This window comes from Pseudoliparis swirei, chromosome 17 (genome assembly GCF_029220125.1).
Source record: "Pseudoliparis swirei isolate HS2019 ecotype Mariana Trench chromosome 17, NWPU_hadal_v1, whole genome shotgun sequence".
NCBI classification, from domain to species: domain Eukaryota; kingdom Metazoa; phylum Chordata; class Actinopteri; order Perciformes; family Liparidae; genus Pseudoliparis; species Pseudoliparis swirei.
In genome coordinates this window covers 16023941-16040718 of record NC_079404.1, presented here as the reverse complement: position 1 = coordinate 16040718, position 16778 = coordinate 16023941, and the positions used below count along the sequence as shown (strand labels likewise).

Here is a 16778-nt window from a genome sequence, read left to right as displayed (position 1 = left end):
GAGGAGCCAGACTCTTCGAGGAGCTCATCACCCTCACAGTCAGGTTGGATAACCGTATGCGGAACGTCGGGCCGGGAACCACGGGTCACCGCATGACCGCTCGGCCAAAGGAGCTCGCCAGTAAGAGTGGGGTGCTGGCGATAACACCAGGAGAATTCCCATTCTGGGCCTCAAGCACTGTTTCCGTCACCCTGCATTTGTCATCTGGGCCAGTGCAACTGTTGGCTCTGATTGATTCTGGGCTGAACAGAACTTTTGGACACTGGGTTTATTAAGAGCCAAGGAATTCCTGTCGAGGCACTAGAGTGCACTTTGCGGGTGAACACTGGATGGTAGTTCACTGGCGGAGATAACGCACTGGACTCAGCCAATTACCTGCACGTGTCCGGCAATCACAGTGAGACGACCCGTTTTGCGTGTTTCCGTCCCCTGACACCTTTGGTCCTGGGACTTCCTGGCTCAGGGCCCATAATCCTCAGATCGACTGGGCTCGGGGCAGGATCACCGCTGGAGTTCCGCCTGTCACCACGCTGCCTCAGATCTGCTGTGCCTCATCAGGTTTCTTCGCCCAGCAGACCGGACACCGTTTCAAGAGACGCGGCAGTGCCCGAGAATATGCAGATTTGGGAGGCATTCAGCAAGGCCGGGCCCTTTCACTTCCTCATCGTCCCTATGATTGTGCCATCAACCTGCTCCCGGTGCTCCACTTCCCACTAGCTATTTAATCTCTCCCGGCCAGAACGTGAGTCTATGGAGGTACATTACAGAGTCAGTTGCTGCGGAATCATCGCCCTTCATCTTCACCTGTGGGAGCGGGTTTCTTTTTGTTTCAAGAAGGATAAGAGCCTCCGTCCCTGCATTGATTACCGAGGTCTGAATCAGATCACCATCAGGAATAAATATCCTTTACTAATCTCCTCTGTTTGTGAGTCCTTAGCAGGTGCCAAGGTTTTCACTAGCTGGACCTCCGTAACGCCGTATCACCTGGTCCGAATTCGTGAGGGTGATGAATGGAAGACGGCCTTTAATACACCCTGGGACACTTTGAATACCTGGTAATGCCGTTGTTGACTAACGCTCCTGCGTTTTCCAGACCCTGGTGAGCAGCGTCCTCCGCGATTTCCTTAACCGTTTTGTGTTTGTGTACATTGTGACATTCTCATTTTCTCCCGAATCCCCAGGAGCACACTAACCATGTCCGCCTGGTCCTGCAACGACTGTTGGAGAATAAACTCTTCGTTAGAGAAATGTGAGTTCCACGTCACTGTACAGTTCCTGGGAATCTTCATTGAGGAGGAAGGGACCCATGAAGGTTAAGGCAGTAACGGATTGGCGGTGCCTGCCTCCCAGAAAGAGAAAGAAGCTCCAGCAGTTTCTGGGGTTCGCAAATTTTACCGCGTTTCATCCGGGACTACAGCCGGCAGAACCATTGACACGACTCACCTCCTCCAAGGTGCCGTTTTCGTGGACCCCAGAGGCCGACAGGGCTTTTCGTGGCCTCAAGGAGCGGTTCGTCTCGGCCCCGATCCTGGTCCACCCGGACGAGACTCGCCAATTTGTCGTCGAGGTGGGCGCTTCGGACACGGAGTCGGAGCTGTACTTTCCAGCGGTCAGCTTCCGACTCAGCTCCATCCTTGTGCTTTTTCTCCCGTAGACTGTCCCGGCGGAGAATTATAGCGTTGGCAACCGTGAACTGTTGGCAGTCAAGTTGGCCTTGGAGGTGGAGGCACTGGCTGGAGGATCGGTGCTTCCTTCATAGTCTGGACGATCACCGAACCTGGATATCCAGTCGGCGAGACGCCTCAATTCCGCCAGGTTCGCGGGCGTTGTTCTTCACCGTTTAAGTTCACTATCACCTTCCGCCAGGGCACAAGAACACCAAGCCAGACGCACTCTCCCGTCAGTTTGCCCGGAGGAGGAATCCACTCGACACCATCTTACCCGCTCATGCATGCTTAGTGCGGTTACCTGGGAGATCGAGAGGTGGTAGGCGAGGCTCAGCACACTCAACCTGAGCCCGGAGGGGACCCCCTGAACCGGCTGTTTGTTCGTCTGGCTGTGCGGTCCCAAGACCTTCGGTGGGCCCACAGTCTCGTCTCTCTGGTCACCCTGGCATCCGTCGCGGATGATAAGTTGGCTAGCTCCGTTTTTTGGTGGCCGTCTCGGGGACGCCTGCGGCATACGTGCTGGCATGCACGGCGCGCCCGCAACAAGACTTCACGCCGACCACCCGTGGGGTTACCACGACCACTTCCTGTGCCTCGACCGTGGTACACATCGCGATATTTTGTACTGTCCCCGTCTGATTTCCGCCTGATGGAATACGGTCATCCTGACGGTGGTGGATCGGTTTTCATTTCATTCCCTGCCCAAGCTTCCTTCAGCCTGCGAGACCGCCGATTTACTGGTCCAGCATGTAGTCAGACTTCATGGCATCCCGGCGGACATAGTTTCGACCGCGGACCGCAGTTCTCTTCCCAGCTTTGGAAGGCTTTCTGCCACACCCTCGGCGCCACGGCCAGTCTCTCTTCAGGATTCCATCCCCAGACTAATGGCCAGGCGGAGAGGATGAACCAGGTGCTCGAGGCCATCCTTAGGTGCGTGATCGCCACCAGTCCCTCCTCATGGAGTCGTCATCTCCCTTGGGTGGTCGCCCACAATCCTCCTCCACCGCCACCGGGCTATCCTTTCGAGGCCTCTTTGCTATCAGCCCCTGTTCCCGAGCCAGGAGGTCGAGGTTGCGGTCCCATCCGTTTTGAGCACTGCCCGACGCTGTAGGCGCATGTGGAAAGTGGCTCGGGCCGCCCTGCGCAGCTGAGCAAAATAAGAGAGTGGCGGATCGACATCGAGTGCCAGTGCCAGCTCCCACCTACCAGGTCGGGCAATCGGTTTGGCTTTCGACCAGGACATTCCCCTTCGCACTGAGTGCAAGCTCTCCCCAGATATGTCGGCCCTTTCCCATCATCTCCATCATCAACCCTGTCTCGGTGAAACTTCAATTGCCACGTTCCATGAGGGTTCACCCGTTTTCATGTTTCCTCCTCAAGCCCGTTGTCTCTAGCCCCTTAATCCACCGCCAGACCCTCCACCCCGGCTCATCGAGGGGCCCATTACTGGTCAATCGCCTCCTGGAGGTCCGTCGCCGTGGTAGGGGTATCAGTACCTGGTTGACTGGGAGGTTATGGTCCGGAGGAGCGGTGCTGGGTTCCCTCCCGAATCTTAGATCCAGGCCTCATAACTGCCTATCACCGGCGGAACCGTTAGACCTGGTAGTTCGCCAAGAGGCTCCCGTTGAGGGGGTACTGTTAGGTTCCTGTCTGCTCTAGTGTGTGATTCCTGTCTTGTTTCCCTTCTGTCTGTGTGGTGTTGTCTGTCTATAGTATCCACCCGGTTTCCGCCCACTGCGCCCGCTTCCATTGGACCAGCTGTGTTGAGTTCGGTAATCACCAGCAGTGGTAGGGACCATGTCTTTCTCTGGCTCACTGTCAGGTCGTTCGGTAAGACCAGTTGTTCATCAGCAGCGTACAGGCTCGGTTGAGTTTCCCTCCCGACTCCACAGGCTCGGTGGAGTTGCCCTCCCGACGTTGGAGTGAGACTGCCAGTTCCCCCGTGTTGAGATTTGTTTGTTTGTTGTTTTTTTGGTTTTGTGACTTCAGGTTAATAAGATCCTGAATTGAATACTGAAGCTACTGTGTTGCGTGCGTTTGGGTCCTCCACAACGCTCATAGCATAACATGCGGAGGGTTATGTTTTGATCACCGTGTATTTATTCATTTATTTATTTGTATGCGTGTTACTTGCATAACTCCGAATCGCATGAAATTTGGTGGGATAATTGGTTATTATCCAGGGACCATTTGATTAGATTTTGGGATCGATCGGGTCAAAGGTCAAGGTCGTTAAAAGGTCAAAATCTTCTTTTTACCATAGCGCGGTCAATTGACAGGCAACTAATGCCAAAATGTTCATAATTCAATGCCCGATCTTGTAATATGCGAAGGTATGCGCTCTACCAAGTGCCCGTTCTAGTTATTATTATGCATTCTTACTTTTGAAGGCTGTATTTCTGTAAAAAGACCTAAATAAAATATTTAAAATAAATAAATAAATAAAACCATCATTCTAAACCCAGAAATTCAACACCTTCTCAAATGTGGCATTCAGATATATATATATTTTTATGTGTTTTTGCATGTTTATTTGTCCCAGCTGACGGCTATAGCTACGCACCAACGATGTAACAACCCACGCGGTGATCTCAAATGTCTTCTTGTCCCTCATCTCTGAAAATGTTGTTCATTTTTTGCTCATGTTAAAACATTTTCAACTCACTTGGATGCATATTCACATCGATTGAGCGTTGCCCTACACACAAAAGTCCACATCTGCACAAGTCCCGTTGCTGTAATGCGTTTGATGCATTCACATTTTGTATATTGAAATATGTCAAATTGCTTTGCCTTGCATACAGACACGACTGTCCCTCCAAATTTAACATGTGTTGTTTGTCCATGCTCAGAACGGCACACAGTGTTTATATGCAACGGCCCAACCAGCCGGACAGCGTCACCAGGCTGTGATTTCCTTCTGTTTCATCATGTGCCAACTCTCTGGTTACGGTTTGAAGGTTTAGGCACCAAAAAATAAATTTTTGAGGGCATCGCCCCTGTTTCCTCACCAGCTTTAAATTATGTTTCACCAAAAACAGAATGATGTGGGCAGAGAGGAGGGACGGAGGATGCAGACAAATATCAGGTTTATATGCAAGAGCTGATATTAGTTATTGTCTGGATGGAGCCGATGCAGATTGCATTTCATCGGCAGCTCAAAAGGTACAGGAAATGGTGTGTGTCTGCGCGTGTGCATGTGTGTGCCTGTGTGTGTGTGTATGTGTGTCAAGAGCGTAGAATGGTGCTCGTTCTGGTTCATTATAACCCAGATGTCACAGAATTTAGAAGATAATCATAGAATTGTGAAATATTAACACAGCACATGGTATACATGATTAGTATAGAGCTTTAAAATATTACTTCATAGGAATTATTAATAAATGAAGGCCGTGATGGCATTAAGGACAAAAATAAGTGTTGTATTTGCAACTATTCTGTATTTCAATGCATTGTAAACTATGTTCATTAATTTTTTTGATTTATTTTTGGCAAATGATAGATGATGAAGCTGGCAGTGCTTAGCATAGTCATCGCATCTCTGAAATGAGCTAAAAGAAGTGAAATAGGAAAGGATGAAAACAGAAAGGTCATATCCATATTCAAAGCGTAGAACAATGGTGTAATAAAAGTATATTGAGTGTCTACTTTATGTGTCTTTATATTTTCACGGTAGATGTCATTAAATGTGGCCGTGTTGATGTGTTTTTAATTTGACTTCGGGTAATAAAGCGAAACATTGTTTGACAATTTTAGATTAATTTTTAATCTGTACACAACTGTGAGAAACCAACTGAGTAGAAACCAGGAACGTTTTCTTTTGATTTGTATGTATTTATTACATGTTTTAAATTAAAATTGAGTGAAACAATATGGTTGTTAATGGACACTCATATTTGTTGACATGAATCCCAAATCAGTGCATGATTGTTCAATCTATTCAAGGTCGGCATATTGTTTGTTTTCATTAACGGTGGAACGACAGTCCGCTTTAAATGTTGCTGCTGCAAGGAATTGTGGGACATCGCTATCTCCTTTCTTTTGATCAAGGATGGTCCAATGTATCCTTTGCTAAAGGAGATAAGAAAGGAAGCATTAAAGCACCCATCACAAGCATTTGGAGAATTAAACTCACTCTTATCACGGCTGCCACTCAGACACTTCAAGGTCATTTCACTTAGTAAGAAAGATTCCTAATTATAAAAAAAACATTAACCGCAGCTTCAATGCTGCCGATCCTATAGCGTGGAAAAGAATAAAATATAATAGAAATGTGTCTGTTAAGGTCTGGTTATACGGTTTGACATTTCGTTAAGTCAGGGGAAAGCTTATGGTGAAAATGATGAATGCAATAACATCGAATAAATAATATAAAATGTCATATTATCATTGGTTTAAACACTGGACGCATTTCCCATCCGTCAACCGCCCCGACCGACACACACGTCATGTTTTATGGAACTATATCTTCGACACATCTCTCTCATCCGCCATACTAATGCACTCTGCCTGAAGGAGACACCTGTGGGGGTCAGGGGGTCGTCCCCTTTCGCGGCCCCCCTGCTGAAGATTAAAGGAGAGAGCAGAGGGATGCTGGGGAAAGAAAAACATTCATCATCCTTTTTTCATCTATCATTTTTGTTTTCTTTTTTTCATTCATCAAGCATTTGTGAGAGGTTCTCAAGACCTGACTGAAAGGTTTCCTGTTGGTTCATTATGTGAGAATACGAAGCGCATTCTGTTGGTGAAACTCAGGATAACATCAATAGTGAGATAATAAATAATTAAATATTAAATAGTATTGATGATGTCATCCTTCCCGAATGACTGAAATGATTGTAAAGCATTGTTCTCGCGCCAAATCACATTTTATGATATATTGCCTCTGCACCACAGGTGTCAAACACAAGGCCCGCGGGCCGAATCCGGCCCACCGCATCACTTTATGCGGCCCCTGGCGGCTTTAAAGACACGTGATCACCTTCTCTTAAAAATATCCCGTGCTTTTATTTTGAAGGTTTTAGCTTAAATGGATTTATGTTGTGATATTATAGACATTTTTTTACGTACAATATTTCTACACTCAAATAAACAATAATTTATTAAAAAAAGAAAAACTGAAATATCACATGGTCATAATGAGAAATAAAATGAACTTTTTGTATTCTTTTTTTTTTGGACCCGATCTTCATTAACAACCACATCGGTCCTTTAATGAAGCAGCTTCAGCAGTACTCAGTATGAACTACTAACCGGATCAGCTGTTCAATTCTGAATTACGTTACATCATCTTAAAAAAAGGATCATGATTCTACATTTCAGCCCAATAGCTACACACATTGAATTACCACCAACAATACACCATTTTTATTCTTTTTGCTTTGGACTACCTCATATTTCACTCGGTTAATTATAACTATGATAAAAGGATGTTATATGTGTCCCAAATATGTCATCCCTCAGTAAACAACATGTTTCCCACCAGTTAATAATCTGGCGGTGTTTGTCGATGGCGCTTAACACCTGTGGGATATCTAGAGTTGCTCTTTGAGGTTGGCTGGTTGCCCGTCCAGCATACCTGGCACCGCGTAATGGCTGAGAGCAGATGTGGTCTCGTGTCCCGCACAGCTTGTACCAAATGTTTACAGATGGCCTCTGAGTAACATGCATATTAGATTTGTTTATTATTATTAGCAAAAACAAAGGGGTGGGGGGTAAGTATTGTAATCGATGTACTGCCCGAACGCTATGTACTATACCAGGAGCACTACAGAGACAAGCACAGCGTCAGCCACATTTAATTTAAAAATGTACATTCAAGAGAAAACCTGAGAAATGACAACCAATAACCAAAACGGTTGCGCTGATGAACGGCGTTGTGGGAAACGTGAAAGAAGGCATGAAAACATGTGCAGCGGTCGATGCTGCAGCAGCCGTCTCTCAGTTCTCAGATGCTGGGTTGTCACAACTCACATCTCGCCTCAGTATCTCTGTTAGATCAGCAATTCTCTACAGATCTCTACAGATCAGCAACAGCAATAGCAATGTTAAATACATATGTTAAAGACAAAAAAATGGAAAAAATGAAGGTTAAATAATCTCTGGTAACCCTGGGGAAAATCAGCATTTCTGTCAATCAAATTGTTCGCTGAAATTGCTTAAGTGACCTTCCCTTCTGGAAAGCCAATAACCTCGAGGTGATTCATTTGAAATATAGGACATTTTTAAATAAGTACTGGTATTGCTACAAACATTTTCTAAATCTTAAAATGGTTCTTAAAGATGTTTAACTCCAATTAAATTTCTCCATCAGCCCTTAAAAGTAGGCCAACAAATCAATCATTTTAAACCTTTTTTCATATAGTATGAGATAAAGACAATGAATAATAAACATGTGTCAGTGGGCGGTTCAGACTTGTATGAGTATGCTGTCGGTTGTTGTCACTCTATGGGGAGATAGTGGGATATTTATGTCCTAGACATTACACTTCAAGGTTGGGTCGTTTTATAGCAATACAATGTTCAGAATGTTAAATACAGCTTCTTTAAGCTCTTATCTTACAGCTTCTTTAGCTCTTATCTGAAATCAAACTAAATCGCCCATTTAAACAATGTTTAAACTAAAACTGAAATAGAAATATCCAGCAGTCACACGGAAAAAACCCAAAGTGTGATGTCGGCATATCTGAAGCTTATGCTTACAGCCGAGGTGTGGTGTGTTTCACCAGATATTTAAGTGAGTGTAGAGGCTGTAGAAACCCCACATGTTTTGATATTTCGTCAAGCCGACGCTTTATTCTGGAAAGCAACACAGCATAACTTCCTCCTGTTTGGTTATGGCCTTCAGCCCATGCACTCTCCTGGTGGACTTGTCCCAGTAGCTGCCGCCTTTAGTTCTTTACCACCGACGTGAACCGCCGTGATCGCCTCCAGAGATTTCCGCCTGTCCTCCAGTTTCGGACGGTGGTTGAAGAAGCAGTCCTCGTCGTTGGCCGGAACCGTTGACACGCATCAATTGGCCAAACTGGGGTCGTCCCTCTCCAGGTGGTCGGACACGCTACGGTGCGCTGTTGGTGATGCTGCTGCGCTGCGCCGGGCACCAGCCGCCTTTGTGGAGCGCCGGTCGCAGTGGGTAGACGCCAGCTCGTCGAGTCGGTCTAATGAAATCAAACTAAATCTACGTCCATTTAAACAAGCGCAAACACGAAAACTGAACAGAACGATCCAGCAGTCACACGGAAAACAATCTGTAAAGTGTGATGTCGGCATATTATCTGAAGCTTATGCTTTACAGCCGAGGTGTGGTGTGTTTCACCAGATATTTATGAGTAGCTGGGCTGTAGAGTCCTGCGATGTTTCGATATTTCGTCAAGCGTACGCCTTTATTCTGAAAGCAACACAGCATAACTTCCTGTTTGGTTATGGCTGCCAGCTCCATGCACTTCCTGGTGGACTTGTCCCGGTAGCAGAGCGTCGCTCTCGAGCCCCGCCGCCACCGACGTGAACGCCGTGATCGTCTCCAGGGAGATCTCCGGCTCGTCCTCCAGCTGGACGGTGGCGGGAAGCAGCGGCAGTCCGTCGTGGCTCCGGGAACCGTTGGAGACGATCGACTCCTCGTCAAACTGGGGGCTCATGTCCTCCAGGTGGTCGGACCCGACGTTGATGGTGCGCTGTTGGTGATGCTGCTGCGGCTGCGCGGGCACCAGCGTCTCCTTGTGGAGCGTCGTGTCGTGGTGGTAGGACGCCAGCTCGTCGCTGAAGTTCACGGCTTCCACCGCGTTGTTGGGGCACATCTGGTTGCAGCCCAGAATGGTGGCGAAGGCCCGGCGGAAGTCTGCGTTGAACGCGTAAATGACCGGGTTGAGGGAGGAGTTGGCCCAGCCGAACCAGACGAAGACGCTGAAGGTGGTGTCGCTGACGCAGGGCGGGTCGCAGAACGGCACCGTGCAGTTGAGGACGAAGAACGGCAGCCAGCAGCAGACGAACACGCCCATGATGATGGAGAGCGTCTTCAGGACTTTGGTCTCCTTCTTAAACGCCGACTTCAGCGAGGCCTCCTCGTTGGGCCTGTGCGGCTGCTGCTGATGCTGCTGGTTCCGGTTCCCTGCGTGGCCTTGGTTCTGGGCCTGCTCCGCCGCCCTCTCCAATGATGTGATCCGGCGTATTTGCGTCTGGGCGATCCTGTAGATCCGGGTGTAGGTGGCGATCATGATCACCACTGGGAAGTAGAAGCTGATGAGGGAGGAGGAGATGGCGTAGGTTTTGTTCAGGTTGGCAATGCAGCTCTTGGCGCCCGTGCTGGCGTTGAGGTTGCTGCTGTTGGTGAAATTCCTGCCACTGGCCACCATCATCTCCATCACGTCCGCCATCGCCTCTCCTTCCTGCTCCTCTTCCCCGACCTGATGCCAGTTGAGCTGCACCGGGATGAAGGAGATCAGGATGGACAGCGACCACGCCACGCCGATCATGACGAACGCCACGCGGTGAGTCATCTTCCGCTCGTACTTGAAGGGGCTGGCGATGGCCCAGTAGCGGTCCACGCTGATGATGCACAGGTTCAGGATGGAGGCTGTGGAGCACATGATGTCGAAGGCGATCCAGACCCCGCAAAAGCGTCCGAACAGCCACGTGCCGGTCACCTCGGTGATGGCCTCCCAGGGCATCACCAGCACGGCCACGAACAGGTCGGACACGGCCAGCGAGATGACGAAGAAGTTGGTGACCTTGGAGCGCAGGTGGCGGAACCGGACCACGGCGGCGCACACCAGCGTGTTCCCGAGCAGCGTGGACACGATGAGCAGGAAGAGGACGCAGCCGACGAGGACGCGCAGTCCCCCGTTGGTACCACCGCTCCCGCCGCCGCCCTCCTCCGCCTCCTCCTCCTCCTCGCCCGTCCCGTCCAGATCCGACAGAACTTGGGTGAAATTACTCCACGTCGAGTAGTTCTCCATGTTTTTTTTCTCCCCCAAAAGTTGTAACAGGTGGTTATTAATATCCGCTTCGCTTCTGTCCAGCTGCTCCGGACGCACAAAGCATCCTCTGATCTCTCAGTGAAGAATAAAAAAACAGTAAGATAAAGTGTCTACAATAATAAAATCCTGCATGTGACTTTCTTCTTTAAAAACAAAAAACTCAGATCCTTTTGTCTGAAGCGCAAAAAAACAAACAGAAGAGAGATCCGCGCGTATTTATCCTCAGAAAATGTTATAATTATAGAGATTTTCTTCTTTTTAAAATATAAATCCTATCGACGGTAGATGTCTCCACAGGGACTGAAGGGGTCTCTGTCCCGGTCTCTGTCCCGGTCTTCGGTCCCGGTCTGACTCGCACCGACTCACCTCTGTTGGTGTGAAGCTCAGACTCACCGTCAGGTGGTGGAACCCTCTGCGGGGATCGCTCCCTCCTTAGCACGTTGGTGCCGTCCAGTGCAGCGTCGAGTCCAGAAATATGTATATCATTTATAAAAATGTAATGTCTGATTTATGACATAATCACGATTTATGGCCGAGGGACTCAGCGTGAGGCACATAGCCTTTGTGTGTTTGTTCTCGTGCGCTTCTCTGTGAGAAATAAATAAGTGACTTAGAATAAATTAAAAAAGAAGACAAATATGACAATAGAATTATTTACTTTACTATTATTTTAACTCAATCTAAAATGGTGTGCTGTTCTTTACCAGGAACACTGAGGATGATGTCATTAGGGTATCCAAATATCATGCAATCAACAGGTTTAAAAAAAATAACAATCCAGAATAATTACTATAATATTTACGATAATAATAAAAGCAACACACAAACACACACACACACACACACACACCATACTCTGGATTATCTAATAGTATGACATACAAACAGAGTATTTAGATAATTTGTTTTCATAAACAGTTGGAATACGAAGCATGCAGTAATGGCTGCAACCCTGTCCACACTATTCATATCCCACTTTTGAATACACACACATACACACAAATAAGCACAACATAACACTTCAGTACACTGGACAGCTCAGTGACGCACATTCAAGCCTGTTGTTGATGTTGTGGTGAAGTAAAAAAAAAAAAACTCATTAACCATCTATATATTATCAACAGAACATCCTTAATTGAGGGATGCGAGTGTCCCATTCCTCTCACAGATGCAGAATCATCCCTTAAATGACATCTTAATGGCCAACGTGTATTTTACATTACATTATTGTAATTAAAGAGAAGTGTCATTTTCTAGTTCTAGCACATTCTCATAAAAAAACAATAATGTTAGATAATATTACACAGAATGGTCATCTCTGCTTGGTAGAAAAATGTGTATGTATATATGCTTTTATTTTGAAAGTTGAGGATTAAATGGATTCATGTTGTAATATTAAATACATTTTCTAATGTATAATATTTCTACACTCAAATAAACAATAATCAAATGCAAAGAGAGTTATTTAACAATATCATCGAGGAGTTTATAAAGTGTTTCCGGCCCTTTAAGAGGGCGGCCATGACGCTGATTAGGCCCACGGTGAACATGAGTTTGACACCCCTGATTAAGACCATTACAAGCATTGTTCTTCTGAACTTCTGATCATTCTGGGGTCGCTATGAGGCCCTCTGCTGGTGTCGGCTGAGAGTGAACAGCGTTTAGGGATGGATCTATATTGCATAATATAAAACATATACTTGTAGTTATTCTCTTTTCACGTATTCCCCACAGCTCCATAGAGTTGGAGAGAAGAACATGTTTAAAACAAATCTAAACATCATCAACGAATCAAGTGTAGGTGTCAGTTGAGCTTGAAAAAGTGAGGGCATCTTGTAACTCGAGGATAAATCCATCAGCAAAGGGGGGAGGATTTAATAGAGCATTCTCAGAATATCAAAAATGTCTCCAGAATAAAGTTTCATCCAGCTATTGAGTCATTTGTAGCCATAGATTGACACATTTCAGGATGGAAGAAGAAGCAAACGCATTTGTTTTCATGCTACAACTTCAAAAAAGGAAATTTATTTTATGACAAAGCATTGTCAACCGTACTCTAAAGGTTATACGGTTATATTATTTCAAAAACGCATGAGACACTTTCATTAAAGTTGAGCTGAACATCTTTCCGAATCCTCTGATCGTCCACTTGACTTAAAAAAGCTTCCTGTCCAAAATAGCTTTAAGGCTGATGGTAGAAACCTTCATTGTATCTCCTTCATGTGACAGTGTTCCTCTCCTCATCTGCTATTGGTGGAGCTTTAATATATCTGATGGATCGCATATTAACTAATTAAAGCTGGGGAACATATGCTTCAGTGAAGGACATTTAGTTGCAAATATTTTATCTGATTTATCAGAAAACTAAACGTTTTAAATGCTGGAAGTTGTGCAACGTCCACTTCTGACCACTCGATGGCGCCCGATAACCAGCTGTAACTTCAGAGCGGCGTTCTTCAGACTTTCCAAATAGACACATCAGGTCACTGTGAACATCTCATCATTATCATCATTACCTTGTGGGCAATTAGCCAGAACATACCATGTGAGCCTCCGCCCGGGGGTGCAGTTACGACAGGTGTAGTATGATGGATGTGTGTTTGATGATAGTGCTTGAGCTTTACATACATAAAGGTGTAATTAATGTTGACTGCAGCAGCTGATGCTTTGTTTGGATTAATAACAGAAAACCTGTTTTAGCTGTTCATAAAACAACCCCCCCCCCCCCCCCCCTCCCGGTCTGAAATGGTTTGTGTGCAGGATTGCATCCTAGAACAGATAACATCAGTATCTCAGTGGGAACATCTGTGGTTTGCACCTCTTGGCAGGGAATCGTGGTCCGAGCACCGCAGATAAACGCCGACCTCACTCAGGCTCTCAGGTATTTCCGAGGCCCTGCGGTGGAAGTGAAGGCGTACAAGCCGCGAGGGGCCTCCCGCCGCATCTGAGCCACAGGAAGAATCTGTGGAGGTATTTGGTGGCAGTCTGGGGGCTTTCCTGTGGAGGGGGGGGGGGCTGGAGGGGGAAAGAAGGAGCCTGCTGCCCCCCGGGGGGCCTCTGGGATACCACAGCAGGGAGGCAGCGAGGGCCGAGGTCAGGGCAAAGGAGGCGGCACTGAGAGGGGAATGGAGGAGAGTTTAAAGAGCAGGAAAAACACACCGGCTGCAAACGGGAGTGGAAATCTGGAAAGAGGAACTCAGAAATAAATCAGATGTCAAATCAATCAGGAGCAGCGTTGATGGACACGGCGGTCCAACCATGTGACGCACGCTAGGAATAGACGGCAGGAAAAAAAGGCGAAACGACTTTCATCTTATCTGAAAACATGTTGTTTACTGGCAGTTTGTTTACTTGCCATCCAGGTGCACAAGCTGTCAACATGTTTTTATTTTCCAAACATCAGCTAATTCTACACATCAAAACTATCATTGTAGGTGCTCCTGATTTCTCTGCTAATGGTTAATATACTTGTTTTTTATTATTGATTAATTTGTTTAACCCAGAGTAAGTAAAACGGTTTATTTTGATTGCCAAGATTTCTGATTTGTTTGTCCAAAAAATTGAAATGGCATCTGTTGTCACATGTGCGGTATTGTTAATACAAAACAGTAAATTAACTTTAAAAAGGGATTAATATGAATATCATAATGCACGGTGTGTATTTTTTTACAGGCCTATAGTATTCATGTATATATATATATATATATAGTCATGGGTGCACATAACTTTTTCAGTGAGTTACTCAGATGAGTACCGGGAGATGGTGTTTGGTACTCACTCCATATGTACCGTCAGCTTTTGTGACGTCCACCTACGGGGGGGTGCTCGTGAGAGTGTGCTCACCTGTGTGCGCGCATCACGGCTGAGCGATGCGCGCGCCGGCATCGGAGCTCTGCGGCGCGGGAGACGGAGAGCGGAGAAGTGTTAACGCGACACGTAGAGACAGAATGACATGCTGCTGGTTAGAGACGATCAACATCAGATCGGTCAAGTACGCAAAGGCGTGAAGTAACACAAGTGGCATTACGCATTGTTGATTATTTTCGCCCATGCGTACCTGCGTACCAGTTATGTGCACCCCTGTATATAGTGACCAGGCACGTGCACAGATAGACCCCTAGTGGTGCTCAAGCCCTGGATGAGAAAAGTGCCCCTTCTGCTGGAGACAATTTCGAAAGTATGTTGAACTTATTAATTTATTTTATAAATTGTTTTTATAGATCTAAAGATGTAGATCAATCTATGAGTATTGAAGAGGATTTAAAGATCAATCTATGGGTATTGAAGAGGATGAAAAGACTAAACGCAAGAAAAAACAACACTTGTAATAACTACTTACTAACCGAGAGTGTGGTCATTTATAACGTTTTTACAGAGGTTTGATATTTCCCAACATTTTCCCGCATTTCCAGAGCGGTCGAGGTTAGTAAGTTGTTTATTATGGCATTTTTCGCTCCTATCATTTTTTAACTAAAAACAAATTGTATTGTTAATAGAAAAAATGTCATTTTGTTCAGCTCTCATGTCTTCTCACAACACAATGTGTTTCAGGTGTTGCTGGCAACCAGTTACTTAACTTCAAGTTGCAGTGATCAATAGAAAAATCCTTTTGCCGATGGGAGCCCTTTTTTTTGGTTTGAGCACCTGCCCCCCAAAATGTCTGTGCACGTGCCTGATAGTGACGTTGAATCTTCTTAAAAGCTGCAAAATTGCCAGTTCAAAATGTGTTTTGAGAAATTAAAAAATATATATCTTAACAAAAATATAATCTATATATCACTGACCTCAAGGGGTTTAACTTCTCACTTAGCTGCAGCGAAGTGTCCTTCAGGGTGTGTCGTACACTATGACATCACTGATGGGCGTGGTCACAGGTGCGAGCTGTCACTCTTTCAACGGGCAGGTATAATAATAACAAACTAAACTAGGGGAACCAAAGAACTGAATAAAAGGACGACATCTCTTAAAAGCTGTTCTATAAAAATGGGTTTTATGAAGTGATTTAAAGTGATGGCCCTTTAAAGGAAAAGGACAGTTCATCTGAACTAATGTGTTCTCCTGTCTGAAGGTCTCATTCATCTCAGCCCTAGAACATCCCATTGAAAACACACTTGTTCATTTATAGATGATTATGAGTGCAGTCATTATTACTACAAAAAAATTGCAAGCGTCTGGACAGTTATCATTAATCAAATCACTTAAATGATATCAGAATGTTTTGTGTTACTGTCCCTTTAACAATTATCGTAAGACGCTAAATCTGTACTCATTGATAAGAATGGACATGACAAATAAATAAATATTATACATAAAAAGAGATATTTTCAACATGGACTCGGTGAAAACGAAGACGTGGGAGGAAGGCGGGTGCAGACGATGGGTCAACACGGTGTTTCCTGTCCCCTGGGATGTCTGGTTGCTCTGGATGACTGGATCACTCATCTCTCCTCCTGCACTCTTTCATCCCTCCCTTCGCTCTCTCTCTCCTCCTCCTCCCCCTCTCATCACTCCATCGCCACGGGCGTTTTTGGTTTCTGTCCTCGTTAACCTCTGCAGAGGGTTGTCCAGCGATCACGCCGCCGTTTCCACGACTACCACGCCATTTGATTGACAGGTAGAAACTGGGATGTCACCTGTTGGGGGTGAATTCTGATGAACCCTGAATTCCAGTTCTTCTCAAGCCCGTCACATCAGACTCAGAAACTGGATTCATGTACAACTTTGAGGCAGTTTTTACTTTTTTACTTTAATTTCATAAAATGTTATACTCCACGACATCTCAGAGGGAAATATGAAGTTTTTATTTTTATTTGACTGCTGGAGTTTCTAAGTTTACAGATAAATTAGAATTAACTATGCAACAATATGTAAATGAGTTCAAATGTGCTCCGACTCCACAGGTAATAACATTTAAATAATATAACATCACCTTTCTTCCACCATTGTATACATAGCATGTATTAAAGTATGAATTTCCTCATCAGGATGCAGTTATTCAAATATTAGGGACACCTTATGACATCAGTCTGTAGACTCAAAGTCAACGTTTCAATGAAAAGCCAGCATTTCCACAATTGTTTAAATATTAATGTGCCATTTCTTTTCTTGTCTGTTGGAGTGTAACCCTTTGAACTCTTTG

General features: G+C 45.6%; 1 protein-coding gene across 22 annotated transcripts in view; it reads right to left on the bottom strand.

Moving 5' to 3' along the window:
• Positions 1 to 8819: 8819 nt before the first annotated feature.
• LOC130207133 (D(1)-like dopamine receptor) overlaps positions 8820 to 16778 on the bottom strand; it is a 52939-nt gene continuing 44980 nt past the window's right edge. For 21 of the 22 annotated variants that reach the window (XM_056435587.1, XM_056435588.1, XM_056435599.1 and 18 more), the window contains one exon: positions 8820 to 13753. In XM_056435587.1, coding sequence (XP_056291562.1) covers positions 9050 to 10618 — 1569 coding nt within the window. In that variant the 5' untranslated portion in view covers positions 10619 to 13753 and the 3' untranslated portion in view covers positions 8820 to 9049. The remainder of the gene's footprint in view (positions 13754 to 16778) is intronic. The other variant, XM_056435590.1, reaches the window with a different exon arrangement.